Below are 21,411 nucleotides of genomic sequence, written 5' to 3'. Positions count from 1 at the left end.
TTTAAAGCTGATACTTACTTGGCAAAGCTTTTCTCCAGCATGGAGACCCACATCTCATTGTCATCACTGGATGACTTGGCACCCCAGATCTGTTTGCCGTAGACAACCGGGAGGTGATCATCGATGTACACGTCTTCCCACACACCAAACTTCCAGAAGCGACAGTGGAACACCCCAGTGTGGCGAGAGTAGTCGTTATCTTGGACAACCTGCGGCCAGTAACAGCTCATGTATATGTATGATATATATGTATTATTCTTAATAATATAAGGGTAACGCTATTTTTGAGGGCATGATAATGCCCTGATAAATAGCATCACCATTTTTATAGCAAAAAATGGATAGAATTTGTTATCAAATAAACATAAACAACAATATCGGGGCTCTTATTATGGTGAATACGGTATTTATGTTTCAAATGCAAGAGTTTATTTTGTCTAATAATAATAATAATAATAATAATAATAATGATAATAATAATAATGATAATAGGCTATTTATATTGCGCATATTTCCACACCACTCATTCTCAAAACGCTATTATTACACCGGTCACTGGATCATGGTGCACTCAAGAATCATTCTCAGCTCCCTGGGGAGTACATAACATGGTTAACAAAGAAATGATAACACTCCCACATGGTTCTTCCTACCTTCCTGAGCTGCTGTGGATGGTCCGACAGATTGGCCACCATCGACAAGAACCAACACGTCCCCGCCGACCCCTGACCAATGTCAAACCTTGTTGTTCCTTCCGTGAACAAGACTGGGTCCTCAGCAAGCTCCTGTAAATACACACTAAATGTCATCTTGTTCGTTCGTTCGTTCGTTTGTTCGTTCGTTCGTTCATTCATTCGTTCGTTCGTTCATTCATTCGTTCGTTCTGCGGTCGGTCGTTCGTTCGTCGTTCGTTCGAGGGAGTGCATACATGTAAGGATCAACATTTTGATATTTTGGAAGTGTGGCAGGGTTTATTTTAATAAAAGAAAATAGTTCCAGAAAATAATAAAATACATATTTCACAACAAAACACTGGACTTGCTAGATGTCCTTGTAAAAAGAGATTACACGTGTTCTCCCAATCTACCAGGGATTACCGGTACTTTAAAAAATACCCAATAATATAACAGAAAAGAATTTTGATGCAATGGTCAGAAAAAATAAGTATCTTAAATTACTATTTTATTACAAATAATATATTCTGATATCGTGTTATTTTAATTGCAGATTATACTATATATCTTCAAAATAATGATAACCAAAACTAGGGTTATGTGGTAGCACTACTGTGTATTGTCGGATACTTTTTTCGGATGGAACAATTTGAAAAATCCCCCCAAAAAGGGGGAAAAAATATATTCTTTAGTTCATCATTACAAAGAAAAAGATTGTACGTCTTGAAGCAGTGACCCCCAAAATATTCTGTCTTCACCATAAATCCCTGGCAGCCCCAAGAAAATAAGAGATCGGTCATTGATAACACACAAAGCAAGCTGACAACTCACCGATGCCCTTTTCCAGCCCAAGTTCTTCTGCCTATGTTCCTGTATGGCAACGTGAAGAGGGAATTCTTCATCAGTCCACCTTTCACCGCTGTCAACACTTGGCTCACTGTCGTGATAGCCAGGACTCTTAGCTGTCCGGAAATCTACAGTTGCATACTTGAGACCTGAACCGTCATTGTCAACGACATCGCTATGACGACGATTGCTTCTAACAACTTCGTTGTCTCGAGCTTCAGGAATGTCTGGTTCGGGTTCGGGTTCATGGTCAACAGTTATCCTTGTTTCATTATCCTCGGTGTCTGGTTGATCTATGTCGCCATGGTGATCCTGTCTGTTGTCATGGTGATCCTGTCTGTTGTCATGGTGATCCTGTCTGTCGTCATGGTGATCCTGTCTGTTGTCATGGTGATCCTGTCTGTTGCCTCGTTCATCGCTTCCGTTATTATCATGATAATCATTGTTTGGGTAATCTGGTGATGTTGAAGTAGATGATCCACAACCCATGTTGACACAGAGGTGCTGAGGAAATCAGCCAATCATACGAAGACACTCCAGAAACTGCCTGAAAACAAGGAATAACAATGTTACTATCCTTCACGTCTTTCACTACAAGGGTGAGACCCATGAAGATCCCGGTTAGAATTGATCTTCATCAACCCATGCTTGTCATAATTTGTTGGGTTTTTTGTTTAACGTCACACTCAGCTATATTCCAGCTATATGACAGCGGTCTGTAAATAACTGAGTCTGTACAGACAATCCAGCGAATGACATCATGAGCATCAATTTACGAAATTGGGATATGATGACATGCATGGACCAAGTCAGCAATCCTGACCAACTGATACCAAAAGCATAGTCACCTTTTACGGCAAGCATGGGTTACTGAAGATCTCTTCTACCCCAGATCTTCACGGGTCTATAATGATTATGTGTGGCGTTATAGGCGTAACCCGTGAATATCTGGGTTAGAATTCTCCAGCAACCAATGCTTGTCGTAAGAGGCAACTATTGGTATCGGGTGGTCAGGCTCGTTGACTTGGTTGATGCATGTCTTCATATCCCAGTTGTGTAGATCGATGCTCATGATGTTAATCATTGGATTGTCTGGTCCCGACCAGATTATTTACACACCGCTGTCATATACCTGGAATATTGCTGAGTACAGCGTTATATAACAAACAAACATCACATTGGTGAGCAATGTTTTGCTTGTAATTATAAGGGTATTTAAGTGAGTGAGCTTTTAACAGTATTCTAGTTATATCACGGCGTGTCAGTTAAATGTGGGAGGAAAGCCCGAAGTGATGCAGGTCTCAGACGTTTACCACTTCGCTGAGACCCACGAGCACGGGTATGGTGCTGATAAACCTAGAAACATAATCGGGGCGAACCGGGATTCAAACCCACAATCATAGGTTTCTGGCGTGCCCAAGGGACGCAACTCTGCACAGCGAATCGCGGCGCCTTAGACGACTGGGCCACCTGTGCCCCCCATCATCATTAAAGTCATTAATTAGTCACAATAAGGAAACAGCAATAAGGAAGAGTTACAGATAAGCTGTGTATATGCGTAAAATACCTCTCCAAAATATTCAAAACCCAATTACTTTCAATTAACTTGCGTACAGAAACGCATGCATTAAATGAAAAAACTCAAAATACCCAATGAAGCTTTTTCAGCATGCGTACAATGGAACTAATATCCAAAACACAATTACGAGCTAATTTACTTTCCGAGTCAAGCCTATAGTAAGAGCCTTTATATATATCTAAAACATTATTAATTTTTTTTTTAAATATCAAAATGTTAACTCATTTTGGGGAAAAACCAATAGAGTGATGAATAGATGAGTGAAAAAATATTGGTTACCCAATAAAAAATGTAATAACCCAATAAAAATCGAAACCTTCGAGTAAAAACTCAATTGCTCAAAAAGTCATCTGGAGCTTGATAAGGTACCAACAATTTGGAATTATGAAGCTGGGCTGGGACAGAGACCATATACCGGTACTAGCTGGGATTGAAAAACAGATGAACAAATACCGTATTTGACGTAATCAGCGCCCTGCTCTAATAAGCGCCCACGGCGATATTTGCTAATATATTGGCTAGTGAGCAATCCCAATTAGCACCCTTTCGGATTGATCAATGTACACAAGACTTATTTATTCACGTACAATACACACTCGTGTGTTATATGCACCCTTAGTTATGGGCAATTAAATTCTGGAAAAATATATCAGCCGTACATAAACATTTCAGGCTGTCAGCATAAACCACTAATTTTTTTTTTTTTCACCAAAATAATATTCTAATAAGAGCCCCCTATTTCTAATTTTGAGAGTGCCCTGGGCGCTTATTACATTGAATACGGTAATTCATGTGGGTCGGACCAGGCAAGCAATCAAAAGCGCCAGGCTAGCAAGCGCAAGGTGCTGAGATCGTATCCCGCTAGTGATCGGGTTGTTATTCAGCCTTGGGACCAACAATGTTGACAGGTCTTTACAGTGTTGTCACTACCCCTAGTGTACAGTAGATACACCCTGTGAAGCTTGAACAGATAGCTGGAACACAGCCTGAACGCAACTTGCTTCACGGAGAAAACAAAAGTATGACAGGGCACATGCTGTCGGAGCATGTGCACGACGAGGTAAATCGGACTTACTTGAGTTAGGTTCAGATTGGCATGATATGTCATCACGATAGGACCTACATTCAACAATTTCGTTTTATAGCTCGTCAAGTAGGAACTAGTAGAACACATTAGTTAAGATAGGCTGTCGCAATAGGACGCAACACTGCTAGCTAAAATAGGGCTAGACTGATAGGCTTGATAGCAACAGATTTTGAGAATCATATTTTGTTAATTTTGTCATATTTACATTTCTTCATCTTTTTAAGAAGAGATTCACATTTAGTTCCCTATATTTATTATCTGAATTATTTTATCAATATCAAGAGACTCATGTTTAGTTCCCCGCATACAACAGTAATGGTAGATGACTAGATGGTGGAAACACGAATACTTACATACACCCGAAACACAAGTGTCGAAACATGTGGTGTCACCCTGGGCAAAGACACCTAGTTCATTTCAAACAGGCAAATACAACAAAGACAAAGACCCTGCAATCAATGCTTTCTATCTACACGTTGCTACTTGGTCACAGAGACCTGGCAAGTGTTGATTTCTCAACCCTACAGATCACCAACACTCACTCTGAAATCTTAGCATGTCATATTACAAAGACGTTTCCCCTTTCACTTACTGACACAGGCACATGGACGTTCAGGGCGCTAAAGAGCAGGACTGAGGTCATGGTCGCCTGCGACTGAACAGAAGAGAAAACTTGTATTGCTTAGATACATTAATCATGAATTAGGGAGGTCATAATTGATGAGGAAGTATTATATAATGTATTATAACATTTGATCCCTTTTCGCCTCACTACCAAACACCCCACCTCTCATCATTTTATTCCTACCTATCATGTTGCCTTCAATTTACTTGACTAAATACACCACAATTATTGTGGACCCGTGAAGATCCAGTGTAGAACAGGTCTCCAGCAACCCAGGCTTGCCGTAAGGGGTGACTATGCTTGTCGTAAGAGGGGACTAACGGGATCGGGTGGTCAGGCTTGCTGACTTGGTTCATGCATGTCATCGTATCCCAGTTGTGTAGATCGATATTGATGCAGATCATGATGTCAATCACTGGATTGTCTGGTCCAGACTCAATTATTTACAGACCGCCATCATATAGCTGAAATATTGCTGTGTGCGTCATGAAACAACAGACGAACATCGACAGGTAATACACTGATACCTTGAATAGTGCGTTGTTACTTATTACTCTTGCGTGTGTGAATATAAACGTGGGCCCATATACACAAAGTGACCGTAGCAATACAATTATTGCAAACCCTTTAGATGGGTCTGTACAAGTGGAATATGACTGTGATAGGGTTATTGTAAACCAATCTCATGAAAATCAGATCTTTACTCCGATACGATACCTCCCTGCATGAAGATGTTTTTGTTTGTTGTTTTACGCCGTACTCAGCAATATTCCAGCTATATGACGGCGGTCTGTAAATAATCGAGTCTGGACCAGACAATCCAGTGATCGACATCATGAGCATCCATCCACGCAATTGGGATACGATAACATGTATCAACCAAGGCAGCGAGCCTGACCACCCGATCCCGTTAGTCGCCTCTTACGACAAGCATAGTCACCTTTTACAGCAAGCATGGGTTGCTGAAGACCTATTCTACCCCGGATTTTCATGGGGTCCTGTGTGACGATGACTGAGGGCACTACCATAGGGAGTTGTGTCAGGTGAACCATGAGCTTAGTTAGATAGCCAAATTTAATGGAGGAAGCATGGGTTCTTGAACCAATCAGATATCTGCTTTCTAAAATAGCTCAGCTTCATTTCTATTCGACCTTGATTCAGAAATTTCAATCTTAGCTGAGGAAGAACACCACAGAACACAAACAAACCATCAATAGTACACACGTTTGATGTAGATACCATGGCGCTCCAAAACAACAGGATGTATAACATATCCACAACAAAATTATAGTGAGGCTTCAATATTTTGCATTCAGAACTCCCTGATTATGTTTGTTTTTAAAAAATACAGAAATCAGATGCTTGTCTGAATGCTTCACTCACCTGTACTAAGAATTTAGAAACCTCGACACAGAAAGCTTATTAGAATGTTCACCTGCCCCTTTCTGATCGGAGAGCGGAAGGTCCGGGGTTCCATCCCCGGCCGCGCCATACCAAAAGACGTAAACAGATGGTACTTGTTGTTACCCTGTCTGGCGCTCGGCACTAAGGGGCTTAAACAAGGACAGGTCAGCTCAGAGTCAGTATACTGTGTCTAAGTGGGGTATTCATGTGAAACTGCGGCATGGTATCTCAGTGGGCTAGCACTATAAATCGGCATCAGTCCGGACTAGTACAAGCAGCCACACACACACACACACGTGTGCATGCACGTCACTATATAAGTTCAATAATCTTGGATGTGACGTTAAACCCTTTCATCATCATCATCATCATCATCATCATCATCATCATCATCATCATCATCACCTGACGCTATCTACTATGGAGATGTCCTTTGATCTTCACACAGAAAGGTATGATCATAGAGTAAAAGATCTGATTTTAATTTGATTGATTGTAAAGCTGACTGTAAGTGCCTAAGGCTAAAAAAAATAATATTCTTGGTTCTCAGGCACCGCCCGCATCATCATAAGTTTGCCACATGTTTCGTTTTTATTTATTTTTTTAAATTATAAAATTCTTAAATATTTCAAGTTTTATGGAAGTCAAATACTGTATCCCAGTATTTTACTCATTAAGGAATACATTTATGTAGGGAGGCCCTTTCCCAGGTTGATTGTACACAACTGTTTATTGGTTACATACTAGTTTGAACAATCCAACCAAAAAAAGACACCGCCCGCCCGCACTATATTTTCAAAAAACATTGCCTGAGAACAAATTCTTTTATTTTTTTTAGCCTAAGCTGGATTGTATACAAGGATGATCTGCTTGAAGCTTTCTGTATAGATCTCTGTACAACCCTACTAATGAAACATCTAAGACGTGGCCAGTAAGATGAAAGCATGTTATTTGTTGAATCCGTACACCAAAAAAACGACCAGCTGAAATATATATTACTCAACATAAGTTAAAGAACACAGGATTTTTTTCATATGGCTATAGTTACTCTGTCATGGCTAGTGGATATTGCAACACACGGCCTTCTAATTGTGGATGTTCTGTAACTTGGTTTTTTTGTAGTATACATCAGGTTCACAACCTATATGGGGGGTCCATGATGAGATGACCAAGCTGTCAAGTCAGCAACCAAATCATAAACATATACCGTATTTGACGTAATAAGCGCCCAGGGCGCTCTTAAAATTAGAATTAGGGTCTCTTATTAAAATATTATTTTGGTGAAAAAAAACAGAGTTGAAAGATAAATTTCGTGTTCATGTACGACAGATATATTTTCCCAGAATTTAATTGCCCATAATTAAGGTTGCATATAACACACGGGTGCGTATAATACGCAAATAAATAAATAAGTCTTGTGAACATTGATCAATCGGAAGAGGTGCTAATTGGGATTGTTCACTAGCCAATATATTCGCAAATATCGCCGTGGGCGCTTATTAGAGCGGGGCACTTATTACGTCGAATAAAGTATCACAATTGTAATACAATCAATTTAGTTAAAACATTAAGTTAAATTAGTGTCACACAAGTACACTCACACTTAAAAGAATTTTAATCTGAAAGACAATACACTTCATATGAAGTAGAATGGTCTAAATTCTGCAGAAATCATTAATATTTCTCACACACAAAAATATGAATAATATAATAATATCTGAATAAATTACTTGATTTACTGACAACTGAAATCAGTCTTAATCACAAACTAAATTAGTTCTCAGCCCGCAAACTAAATATACACAGTTTCTTACTGTCATCAATCTTTTCACAAGACCCATAAACATCCTACAAAAGCATTTCTCTTGTAATAAGAGACGGTCGGGTAGCCTAGTGGTTAAAGCATTTGCTCGTCACGCCGAAGACCTGGGTTGGATTGCTGACATGGGTACAATGTTTGAAGCCCATTTCTGGTGTCCCCCGCTGTGATATTGCTTGAATATTGCTAAAAGCGGCGTAAAATAGGGCTGGGACGGGTATTTCGGGTACCTGTGTCGGGTGTGTACTGAGTAGGACCTGGGTACCCACAGGACTACCCGGACCCGTGGTCAGTCACGTGATTATAGTTTAATGGCAAAAATTATTTAGAACTCTATGGTTACACTAAAAGTGACAAATTTGTTTTTGAGTATACACACATTCCTTCTGACTTTATATGTTTGCATAATGATATAACTTCAGTCAACTTCAGTGTATGCATGACCAGATCGGATTATATGTGTATCTAAATTTATTTTGCCAGGAGTATGGTAAAACTATTCCCAATCGGACATTTTGTACCTACCTCTTGAGACCTACAGTGGGTACCCGGTTAGGGTTGGGTAATAGGGGGGTGGATACCCGGGTAGTAAATTTTGACTTGTCCCAGCCCTAGTGTAACACCAAACTCACTCACTCACTCTTGTAATAATAACACTCTTTTCAAGAGAAAATATCAAAGGAATTCACTTTAGATGCCAAGATGTTCACTCAAGCTGTACCCAGGGGAATTTAATCAAGCATGACAGTCACACAAAACAGCCTCAATGACCCTTGATCCCATTCTTAACTGACATCACTTAGCTGTGAAGATTATCTTATTATTACGGCCCAGTCTCTGATGACACGGTCGTTTGAGATATGTATCAGCTATTATTGGCTTCAGACACACAATGATACATGCACATTGCATTGGCGATATCGATCCTCGCCGATATCCTTTTGTCACCATGTTGTCTACTTCAAGGCAACAGCCATCATCCTTTCATGCAATGACAGACATCTTACTTCAACATATCAGTAATTGCCAAGTCGAATATTTCAGTATTAGGCTATTTATATAATTACTGAAACCTTTCCCCAAAATCATAAATCTTTTGTACCTTGTTACCTCATTATGGATGCCTATTTGAACACAATATAACTTTATTTAGAATGAACACTTTGTTAAGTCTAGCTCCATAGCAATATTGATTTAATTCTATTATGAAGGAGTCATGTTCAATAATAGCTATGGCTTCTGTTTATTCAAGGCAAACTTTAGGACATAATAATGAAATATTGGATTTACATCCCAATCCACAATACTGACTCTATACTCTGCTAGGCGCTCTCTCTTCCTTCTCTACCTGGGGCGGTGGGGTAGCCTAGTGGTTAATGCTCTCAATGCTACTGTCAAACCCAGTCGACAGGCGCATAGTCGAAGGACACCCCAAAATGAAACTCTCAATAACTGTTTAACGAGTAGGCATTGTGTATATTTCAAATAAGTCCAAGATAATTTACAAATTTTGTGGTCGCTTTGGTCTTAACCTTGGTATGATTCAAAACATCAGGATATTTTTACGTTGTAATGTGTTTTTTTCTATCAGGAATAAATGAGCAAAATATTTCTTCGATTGGTCCTTGATAAATGAAGCACCGACTGTTTGAGATCGTCCACCCTCTTTACAGCGTCTTATGCTAAAACAACTCAGTAGACTTAAGGCAAAAGTTTTCACTCATCCGGGTTCAATTCTATTGCTGGAATATTGCTAAAAGCGACGTAGAACAATACTCACTCACTCTTTCTATACTTAGTGACACACACCACCCAAACAGTCCTGCCACACATTCAAACCTAATGGGAATGCCTTGAACATGTTGAAAAGCTAGTTTAAAACAAACAAAAATTCTAAAAAAATAACATGCCCAAATAAAAGTGTATGAAAATCTAAAACGTTTATATTTCGGCCTTAAGAGAACCTACAGCATGTTTGTCAGATCCTCGAGAAGATGTATCGTGTCAGGGTCAAATACCTGATATTAATGAGATTGGGCCAAATATTTCTTTCAACATACTTTGTATTTTCACAATGAAACATGTACATACAGAAAACGTTGTTTGCAAGTGGTCATGTAAAAAGAAATTAGTATACTTCAACTATTTATTTCTGTTCATCTGAGTGTCATTAGTCTTTCATTAAACTACGTTAAGTTTAATATACGAAATAGTGAGTGAGTGAATCTTAAAGACACATTTTCAGTATTTCAAGCATATTGTGACTAATAAAAAATACAGACTATATAACATTAATTGTAAAATTCATCTATAAAGTTTTAAATTAAGAGTACGCCAACTAACATATTACTTTGTTCAATTTTTCACTTAATATTAGGCCATATAAATTTTTCTTGTTTCTCATTTAAACACATTAATGGGTAGGTAAGTCAAATTTTTATCATAATTTATATTTCAATTTCCCAACCACTCAAACCTAAATTCACAACTGTTCTAAATGAAAGCAATATAAAAAAATGCAAAACAGTATGGGTATTAGAACAGGTAGCTTCAAAAAGTCAGAATGGAAGTGTGTTACTGTAAAAATAAGGAATCTGAACTGAACATAGCATGCCAAAAAATATGAAATGCCCTAAAGCAAAGCGACAAAACGATTGCCATTTGTAGAGGGTCTGACATGTGTTATTGATGTGTCAGCTTCACGTGAGCTTCAGGGTCAGAGTCATTAAAATGTAAATAGATTACGGTATATCTTTATCAGATTCTCTCTTAAACCAATTTGTATACGGTGACATTATTAAACTTTTTAGTTTACAGATTTGTTTGACCACAGCCAATAACCAAAATCAGAAAAAATAGTAGGTTAAATTGCATTTATGTTTATTTACCTAAAAGGTTGATCTTTTAAGGATTAAAATATAAAAAGGGTGACTGTTAACTTTTTAAATAATAATTGTAAATGCATTGTTTGTATTGACTGTACTCCAAACATGTCTTAATAAGAACAAAACCTGCTCTGACAAAAGTAAAATCCATTGACCTGTTACTCAGAGCTCCAGGTAACTTTTTAAGCAATTGAGTTTTTACTCGTGGGTTTCTATTTTAATTGGGTTATTACATTTTTCATTGGGTAACCAATATTTTTTCACTCATCTATTAATCACTCTATTGGGTTTTTCCGAAAATGAGCTAACATTTTGAGATTTCAAAAAAAATGAAATAGATATATATAAAATAGATATATATCGTAATTGTGCTTCAGAAATTAGCTCCATTGTATGCATGCTGAAAAAACTTCATGGGTATTTGTGCATACTGTTTTTATACATTTGAGTTTTTCATTTAATGCATGCGTTTCTGTACGCAAGTTAATTGAAAGTAATTGGGTTTTGAATATTTTGGGGGTATTTTACGCAAATACGCAGCTTATCTGCAGCTCAGTGTAACTGTAAAAAAATACATAAATTTTGCTACTTTTTTTCCCCCTCATCCTAACGCAAATAATTTTATGTCAATATAAAACAAGTATTAGGTTGACACAGCTAATTAATGTATATTTCAGCTTACCAAAGTTTATCAAAGTAGAAAAGTGTGTCCTAATGGCAAGGACAGAATTAAGAAGTGAATACACACTCACTTACATGTATATACCAATGGAGAAATGGAGGACAATTCTCTTAATAATTAACTAGTTGCCCTTATTTGCCAATACTGACCACAATCAGAACCAGCTTATTATTCATTGACAAGGCAACTGTTAAAAAGTTAAGGACATTTCATCTCATAAACAAGTACAAATATACTTCCTAAAAAAAGTTTTAATAAAGGATAAGAATAATTTATATTATCAGCAGTCATTTATAGATTTAATAGACACATTGATATATAACGTTTGAAATCAAGAAATTAATCAACAATCGACGTCTGTCAATAGATAAGAGTCAAGTCAACACCGCTAAACTCACCAGTGGTTGACCTCCTTGATGCTATCCTAGGCCAATCAGTGTGGAATATATCCAGTATCACACCCGTAAATCTACAAATGTTACAATGTATGGAAAGAGATCAGCTTTGATTTCAGTAATGATAGCGTCATATCACCTCACGTCATCAGACTGGCCCTCCGCTGAATAATGTCAATCAAATCTGCAGTCATGTCAACTCAACATAGGTTAATCTATCATATGCTACCAACCCGCGAGCGACCTCCGCTGCGTGAACCGTTTTCAAGACTCGAGTTGCACAGTCCACAGCTTGGCAACATCACAACAAATACAGCGCGTGCTATTATCGAAGGGAGATAACTATTAGGTTCCTTACATTGATCGTGATCACGGTAAATAGTGGTGTGATTAAAGGATCGATCCAATGTCACAGTTCAGTGGTTTTCAAAGTTCACAATGCTGTGAACTACAGTGTTGAATATGTGTCGTGATTCTTCAATACCAATTTTGCCTGTCACGTTTTGGGGGCACATATATATGGGACACATTTTGGGTGGGTGGGTGGGATGTTTTTAAATTTTTTTCGTTGCAATCATGTACTGAAAATAATAACCCTTCCCTAACGCTTGTCATATTTTCGGAAGACCCTCCCCATGTCCTATATTTTTCATGACCCTCCGCGAAATGACAAAATGCAAAAGCACTTTGTAATAAGATGTACATTCTTTTCACGACCCTCCCCAAATATATGTATTACTTTTATTACCCTCCCTTAGAGTGAGTGAGTGAGTGTGTATGGTTTTACGCCGCTTTTAGCAATATTCCAGCAATATCACGGCGGGGGACACCAGAAAAGGGCTTCACACATTGACCCATGTCGGGAATCGAACCCGGGTCTTCGGCGTGACGAGCGAACGCTTTAACCACTAGGCTACCCGTCCTTATGTACAAACGTTTAGTTTGGGGTACTTATGAACTTTGTGACAAAAAAATATACGACTGGTAATTTTGACATTTACCAAGTTTTTCAATGCAAAGCTGAGTTAGTGCATAATGTTTTACTCCTGTCACTCACACTATCGGCATATGGTTTGTTTCATTGTGGCCTGTTGTTATGAGATTGAACATTGTAGGTTTATTTGTAGTGATTATCATAGACAGCAAATGATTGAAGCGTTCGTAAAATGTCGAGAACTCCTGTGGCTAAGTTTTAGCGGCAGGCCTGGACCCCGTTCAACAAAGCCATCTTAGCGCTAAGGTGATCGTAACTCCCAATACTTTAACACTGGCTTACGATAGTCATAGCGCTAAGATCTCTTTGTGGAACGGGTCCCTGGTCGTTCGAGAAGTTTCGTGATGGGACAGTTTTAAGAAGGGCGACTGTACCTGTGTAAACCTACAAAAACCGATGTGAACACTGTGCGAATGAATCCAAGAACTCAATTTCGAAATAAACGTAAAATTCGACACTTTGATATACCAATTTCTAAAAGTTTTTCTCAGTTATATAATCATGCAGGAACGGTGGGTAGCCTAGCGGTTAAAGCGGTCACTCGTCACGCTGAAGGCTGTGGTTCGAGTCCCCACGTTGGTACTATGGGTAAAGCCCATTTCTGGTGCCCCTCCCCGTGATATTGCTGGAATATTGCTAAAAGCGGCGTAAAATCCAACTCACTCACTATAGTTATGCAGATCCCGTGGGTTAACAAGGGCCCTATCCCACCTTGCCCTTTCCCCTAAGCAATAACAAATAAAGCACAATAAGTTACACGTCAGAAAACGTAGTTGCACTCGTTCATACTGGCAAAGCGGTTGTCAATTTACAGATGGGTTCACGTAACATTTCTAGCATTCAATATGTTAACTAAAAAGAAAACTAACAATCAACATTAAATTAAATAAAAATGATTTATTATCACAGACGGAATATATATATTATATATAAATACAAAACAATATAGGTAATTCCTACACACAACATGATTCCACGAGACTTATGAATTTATACAAAATAACATACCGTATTCGACGTAATAAGCGCCCCGCCCTAATAAGCGCGCACGGTAATATATGTTAATTTATTGGCTAGTGAACAATCACAATTAGCACCCCTTCCGATTGATCAATGTACACAAGACTTATTCGCGTATAATATGCACTCGTGTGTTATATGCACCCTTAATTATGGGCAATTAAATTCTAGAAAAATATATCTGTCGTATATAAATGTTTCAGGCTGTCAGCATAAACCACGAAATTTATTTTTCAACTCTGTTTTTTTTCCCCACCAAAATAATATTCTAATAAGAGCCCCCTATTTCTATTTTGAGAGCGCCCTGGACGCTTATTTCGTCGAATTCGGTAAATCATATTTACCCTGTTTATAGTCATGCAACTTGACTGTTTCGAATATTAAATAAATGCGATTGAGTATAACCTATATACAACGCCATGCACAGCATAAATCAGGTAGGAAAATATGGTCATGTCAGAGTTTTCTTCCAATATCCACAAGTGCTAAGCTATAAATAAGTCATGAATCAAGTCTACATGAATCAATTCTAAAAGGCTTTGAGAATATAAAAAACATATTGTAGATATGGCTGTTTGTTGATGTAAGAATGCTGCAAATTAATCGTCGAAGGAAATGCAGAATAGGCCGTGTTAGAAATTCGGCGAAGACCTTTGATTGGCGACATATACACTTTTTTTAAAAATGAAGGGACTTTCCGAAATCACCAATTTCAAATTTATGTTCGTCATGATTCTGTATAAAAATACGCTCCTAGCATTATAGATCTGCACATTTCTTGACAGATTAGGGGAAAAAAACATTTGTAGGAAGTGTGTGATCTGACAGTTGACTCGGCCGGTGAATCGGATCCTGGCACATCAAAGGGACGCAATTCTGCACAGCTAATTCGTGTGTCCACATGCAATCGTGGGGTGACGAGGTAGCCAGCTGACACAGTTGGATGAACTTCACGTGCAGACCAAGCGCTTCAACCTTCTGGCAAGGCCGAGGAAGCGGACGTAAAATAATCTATTTTTATCAGAGTTTTATTGAATATTGAAAAAAAAACTATTTTAAATTATTACATTTGTAACTCTACACTGTGCTTTAGGACGTACAGAAAACAGCACCCATAACATGGGAAGCGACAAAAATTATACTGCTCAAAAGAGTAGTATGTATATGTAAATCGCAGTGCAAAGACAGCCGCGAGCCAGTCTTCATGATATGCTCTGAGGGACGGCGTGACGCTGAGATGGTATTGCTCTCTGGCCAATGGAATATGTGAAACAAAAGATGTGACGTGGCGATAGTCCTCTGCCTCAGTTTGTTGAGGGTTAAATGAAACATACTTCTCTGTTCTATGTAAAGAATTCGAATCTAAAACTTGTTAAGTATGAAACACGTAGGCGAATCGCATATACTAACTCGTTAAAAAGGGAAAGAGATCATCATATTATTTGAAAACTAAATTTGCAAAATCGTTCTTGGTTTTAAAATCCAATTACTCGACACGAGCAGTATCCGGGAACCTTGAAAAAGCGGAACATGATTGGTAAACCGGCCCCCGGTTCATCAACAGCCAGCGGTAGGTTGATGTAGTGCTGCAGACACTCGCCCTGACACGCCCCCTTAAACCTGAAACAGTGGAGAAAGAAATCACACCTTGACGTATGTGAACATGTTCCTTTATATATGACAGGAATGTATGAACATTGAAGAAGAAAGTTAAAATTGATCTCATACAGGTGTACGCATATATGGACAGACATTGAAACCTTCGGGTCCGGATCCTCCACTTAACCCGGAAACCCAAGTTTTCGGATATTTAGAGTGAGGTGAGGTGAGGTGAAATTGGGTTTACGTCGCGTCCAAGATTATTGCACTTATATAGCGACGTGCATGCACGTGTGTGTGTTTGTGTGGCTGCTTGTACTAGTCCGGACTGATGCCGATTTATAGTGCTAGCACACTGGGATACCATGTCGCAGTTTAACATGAATACCCCACTCAGACACAGTATTTTGACTCCGAGCCGACCAGTCCTTGTCTTAGCCCCTTAATGCCGAGCGCCAGACAGGGTAACAACAAGTACCATCTTTTAACGTCTTTTGGTGTGACGTGACCTTCAGCTCTCCGGGCGGAGGACCACGGAGGCGGTCATATTTAGAGTGAGTGAGTGAGTGTGTGTGTGGGTGGGTGGGTGGGTGGGTGGGTGGGTGAGTGAGTGAGTGGACGGGTGGGTGGATGGGAATTGAGTGAGTGAGCTAAAATATAACGTCGCATCAGTAATATCTCTGCAAAAAAGGGCGCATAAATGCATTCAAGTGGAAACAACACAGTAACCATGATCCGAATGTCTTTGTAATTCATTTACTCCAAAATGGGTGTTTTACGCACAAGTCCTTGCGCGAAGTGTTTAGAAAAAACAAGAAGTCAATAGGCAAGACGTCAACTCCCCTCCAGTATTTACTGTGTGATAAAAGACACGGGAGACTCCAATGTTTAGTCAAATCCTGCCGTGTTTGTGAGATGTTTTTAATCAAGATGGATTATGTGTAGTAAAAATAATGATGTCCTGTTCATAAAGAGAATTATATGGTGAAGTATTGGGTCATGTGTTACTTTAGGTCTTCCAGCCTTTGAGCGCCGCTCGATAACTTCCTTTACGTATTATCGGAGTATACTCACGCACAAAATCCATGGCGTATAAACTGGTATGCCCCAATCCTATTCAGCTGGGCAATCTTCCTTGTGATATTCTCCACATCCACCAAGGTATCGTTGATGAAGAACACCTCATTCCTAGGAATACAATGAATAAAAATGTTTGTTAAATCTGAAAGGCATGAACATAAGTTTACAAAGCGTATATGCATTAAGGTAGGGGGCGGTCGGGTAGTCTAGTGGTTAAAGCGTTCGCTCGACACGCCAGAGACCCGGATTCGATTCCCGACATGGGTACAATATGTGAAGCCTATTTCTGGTTTCCGCCGCCGTGATATTGCTGGAATATTGCTAAAAGCGGCGTTAAACCATACTCACTCACTCACTCACTCACTCATTAAGGTAGAATGAATATCTCGTCACCTCGCAGAGCAAATGTCACTTTGTCCAGAATTCTAAAGTGAGTGAGTAAGGTTTTACGCTGCATGTAGCAATATCCCAGCAACATTGCGGCAGGGGACACGAGAAATGGGGGAATCGAACAGTGACAGTAGTAGTAGTAGTAGTAGTAGTAGTAGTAGTAGTTTGTGTTGTGTTAGTGTGTCGTAACAGACGACTAACGGAATCGGGAGGGCAGGCTCGCTGGCATGGTTGATGCGTGTCATCGTACACCAAATGTGTAGATCGATGCTCATGATGTCAATCACAAGGTCCAGACTCGATTATTTACAAGCCGTCATACAGCTGGGATATTGTTGAGTGCGGCGTTAAACAACAAACAAGCTAAGCCATACAAGTATTAGAAGTAGTACCAGTAGCCATAGTATGTTTGTTTTGTTGTTTAATGCCACACTCAGCAATATTCCAGCTATACGACGGCGGTCTGTAAATAATCCAGTCTGGGCCAGACAATACAGTGATTGACATCTTGAGCATCGGTCCACGCAATTGGGATACGATGACATGCATCAACCAAGTCAGCGAGCCTGACCATCCGATCCCATTAGTCGCCTCTTACGACAAGCATAGTCGCCTTTTACGGCAAGCATGGGTTGCTGAAGAACTATTCTACCCCGGATCTTCACGGGTCAGTGTGCAGACCAATCACAACTGGACAAATCTAGATGGCTGCGAAACACTACTTACGTTGAACAACACACATCAGAGTTGATCTGCAACCCGTTTCTACCGATGATGCTGGCGCTTGTTGCGGGCCTGTTGTCAGGGGAGTGAACTCCATCCTTCCAGTTGATATGGTCAGATGACGAGATCCCTAAGGACTCCTTCAGTTGACCAAGGGTCATAAATATATCTCCATAGCTTCTCCTCACGCTGCCCTGGGCGTTGGAGTCGTCCAAGGTTTTTAACGGAGACATAGAGGAAAAGGGAAGGCGAAAGAACATATCCTTGCCGTACACCATCTTCAGACAGTTTGACAGAGGGTTGTAGTAGGTTCTGTAGGGAGGGTACACGGGAGGCCCATAGGACCGTGTGGCGTAACGTTGAAAGGGGCCGTAGCTGGCGCGTGTTGTCGTTGACATCCACGTGAGAGCAAAAACCAAGCTGAGCATCTGAAGCAAAGTTTTCTAACGTTATTTCGATGTAGTAAACTAGTCGTTTCATTTATGATTGACACATATATTTTTTTATTTAAAACCATGAAGTCGTCATGAAATACGTTGGGTGCAAGTCATCCTTGCCGTAAGAGTCGACTAACGGGAATGGGTTTTCAGGCTCGCTGGCTTGGTTGATGAATGCGTAGATAGATGTTCATGATGTCAATCACTGGATTGTCTGGTCCAGACTCTATTATGAAGAGACCGTCGTGCTATAACTGGAATACTGCTGAGTGCGTCGTTAAGTGAATGAATGAATGATATATTTCGATGTGACAATAGAGGTGACTGTTATCTTGCGATATTGGAAGACTTGCTAATGGTTCAATGACAGCTACAGACAGTTTTTGTAAATACGTGGAACCATATTTATTTTCGATATCTATGTCAAATACATGACCATGACCATTAACAATGGCCACACATCTCAAACACAGAAGGATGCACGTGAACTGAATATACAATGACGAAAATAACACAATACAATTTAGAAAAAATGTTTGTTTAATCTGAAAGGCATGCACATAAGTTACAAAGCGCATACAGTAAACTACGTTTATAAGGAACACTCTTATAACGAAGTCACCAATATATCGAACTTTTTTCATACTCCAGACCATTTGTTGTATATATGCTGTATATATGCTTATAAGGAACTAAGGTTATTACGAACTAAAATTAGTGGTCCCTTTGAGTTCGTTATAACCGTAGTTTACCGTATTTGCATTAAGGTAGAATAAATTCCTTGTCACAACGAATACTAAGCGTCAATTTATTCAGAATTCTGAAGAAAGTGAGTATGGTTTTTCGCCTCATTCCAACAACATCATGGAGGGGGATACCAGAAATGGGCTTCCCACATTGAACCCATGATGGGAATCGAACCCGGGCCTTCGGCGTGAGTGAGGGAGTGTGTAGCATTTACAATAGTTCAGTTATATAACGGGTGTGAGATTGATGGGAGGAAAGTAGAAAGTAGCGTCTTGTTTGCGACATTATGACCACGCCTTTAAAACACAGAGGAATACACGGTAACTGATTTTCAATGACGAAAGAGCTATCCCGAGTTTTGTTTTCGAACGTTTTAAATAAAATCTCGTTTCAAAACAAGTCTAAATATCGAATAGATCTAAATCCCATACGCATCCACCATAAACGTGGGACCTGAGGTGTTGATTTCCATATACGTTCATGACCTAATATTGAGTGCAATATCAGTAGACTTGCAAATAAGAAAGTCGCGACCCATTACCCGCGGTCATGGGCCGTATCTCGACAGGATGAGACAATTAGCACATTTTCTATCCTCCTTACCGGTGGACCGTAAAATAAATTCACGAGGATATATCGATAAAATTCTTTTAAGTGTTAATTCGTTCCAGGGCGAAATAGATAAAGACGAGTTTAAATTTCAGTTTGATGGTTTGAGGCTGCTTAGTGGGCTGGGAATATTTCCTGAATCTCAACTGCAGATCTTTGATGCATTTTTATTTCAGCTTAAAAGTGGAAAATGTCCTTCGAATCGGTATCGAAACAAGCTATGGTAGAAAATGGGACAAGGTTATTTGAATTATCATAATAGAATGGACGTGTATAAATGTTGATAATAATAAATGGAAGGTGCAGAACCTCACCTTCATGAAGTGATGTAATATGTTCTAGTGGGCATGTGTCAAACCTCCAAATTTGTCCTTAAAGTCTGACAGAATGGAGATATATTACCCTCGATCATAGAGGATGACTCTCTGTATGCGTAAACGTAACCCATCAAATCTAAGCAATACAAGCAGAAGAGAGTGAACTTAAGTCGTATTTTCTCTTCTAAGAGATCTATCATTTAATATTCTTTGGTGTTGGGGAGGAGGGACTCGGTCATATAGAGGATGACTCCTTGTATGCGTAGAAATAACCCATCAAATCTAAGCAATACAAGCAGGAGAGAGTAAACCCAGGTCGTATTTTCTCTTCTAAGAGATCTATCATTTAATATTCTTTGATGTTGGGGAGGAGGGAATCGATCATATAGAGGATGACTCCTTGTATGCGTAGAAATAACCCATCAAATCTAAGTATTACAAGCAGAAGAGAGTAAACCTAGGTCGTTCGGATATAACGAACTTACTTTTTTGGTCCCGTCTATTTGCTGTAGTTATGCTGTACATATGCTTATAACGAACTACGCTTATAACGAACTAAAATTAGTAGTCCCTTTGAGTTCGTTATAACCGTACTTTACTGTACTAGAAAGTGCTCATAAACTATCACAACTCAATACACCATGCCAAGGTGATATAGTATTACTGAAATGTTTTACATAATGTGTTTACATTTGTAATATATGAATACACTGTACATAACATAAAATACATGCATAAGTACCCCTTTATAAAAAAAAACAAACTTTTTCGAAACAGAAACAAAGTGTAAATTGAACGTTATATCTACACAAAGCGAATGAGGATATTTATATACATGTAGATCTACTTAAATACATGTTAGAAGTATTGAAAATATAGGAAACTTAAATGAGTAAAACAGAATATTTTCAATAATCAATACTTTATGTATGTCTCTAGCAAATGGCCATTTACATAGGAGGTACATACGCACAAAAGCAAGTATAGCTCACCTGGGCATACTGTGGCGACATTCTACCTTAGCCTCGGGTAACCACACATCGACTCTATCCCGCTCCGTGTGTCCACATCCCTTTTATAAGCCGAACCCGGATCTTTTAAAAATCGGCTTGAATAAAACCCGGTGACATCAATCTAACGTATTCTGTTTGACAAAGGGAGGTAAACGTGTATTAGTTTCACCCATTCGCTATTTTTGATGTTAATCAGGTGAATCAAGTACGGATTTTCATGAAAAAAATGTTTTCCATTTCTCTTTATGTGATATTGATCTAGTATGAAAAATATTTTTTAAAATAGTACTTATCTCAAGGATGCAAATAATTACCGAAGGTGAGAAAGATCCGGCGAAAGTGTTAAATGGGACTTGTATCTACTTTATGAAATCGTATTCAAGTGAAGAATGGAATATATACGAGAAATATATGATCATCGATTTGTATATAAAAATAAGAACCAGTTAAAGAATATTTGATATACAGTGACACCTAAGTTTCCAG

The 21,411-nt window shown here is 39.0% G+C and overlaps 2 protein-coding genes across 3 annotated transcripts in view; both read right to left on the bottom strand.

The window, feature by feature from the left end:
* LOC124144328 (calpain-3-like) overlaps positions 1-12,293 on the bottom strand; it is a 32,939-nt gene extending 20,646 nt beyond the window's left edge. Inside the window, exons 1-4 of one of the 2 annotated variants that reach the window (XM_048381314.1) lie at positions 12,230-12,293; positions 1,506-2,067; positions 654-785; positions 19-209 (exon numbers count right to left, since the gene is read on the bottom strand). In XM_048381314.1, coding sequence (XP_048237271.1) covers positions 19-209; positions 654-785; positions 1,506-2,009 — 827 coding nt within the window. In that variant the 5' untranslated portion in view covers positions 2,010-2,067; positions 12,230-12,293. Of the gene's footprint in view, positions 1-18; positions 210-653; positions 786-1,505; positions 2,068-11,999 lie in introns of both variants that reach the window. The other variant, XM_048381313.1, reaches the window with a different exon arrangement.
* A 1,906-nt stretch (positions 12,294-14,199) lies between these two features.
* LOC124144366 lies at positions 14,200-20,952 on the bottom strand. The gene is made up of 4 exons (XM_046513732.2): positions 20,905-20,952; positions 17,806-18,230; positions 16,684-16,797; positions 14,200-15,630 (listed from the first exon to the last, which is right to left on the bottom strand). Exons 1-4 carry the CDS (start codon positions 20,923-20,925, stop codon positions 15,486-15,488), a joined length of 705 nt encoding a protein of 234 aa, XP_046369688.2. The 5' UTR covers positions 20,926-20,952; the 3' UTR covers positions 14,200-15,485.
* Positions 20,953-21,411: the final 459 nt, after the last annotated feature.

The sequence above is a fragment of the Haliotis rufescens genome, unplaced genomic scaffold, assembly GCF_023055435.1.
Source record: "Haliotis rufescens isolate VD_foot unplaced genomic scaffold, xgHalRufe1.0.p SCAF_37, whole genome shotgun sequence".
NCBI classification, from domain to species: Eukaryota; Metazoa; Mollusca; class Gastropoda; order Lepetellida; family Haliotidae; genus Haliotis; species Haliotis rufescens.
The sequence above is the reverse complement of the archived record's forward strand: the minus strand, read 5'-3'. Positions and strand labels throughout refer to the sequence as shown.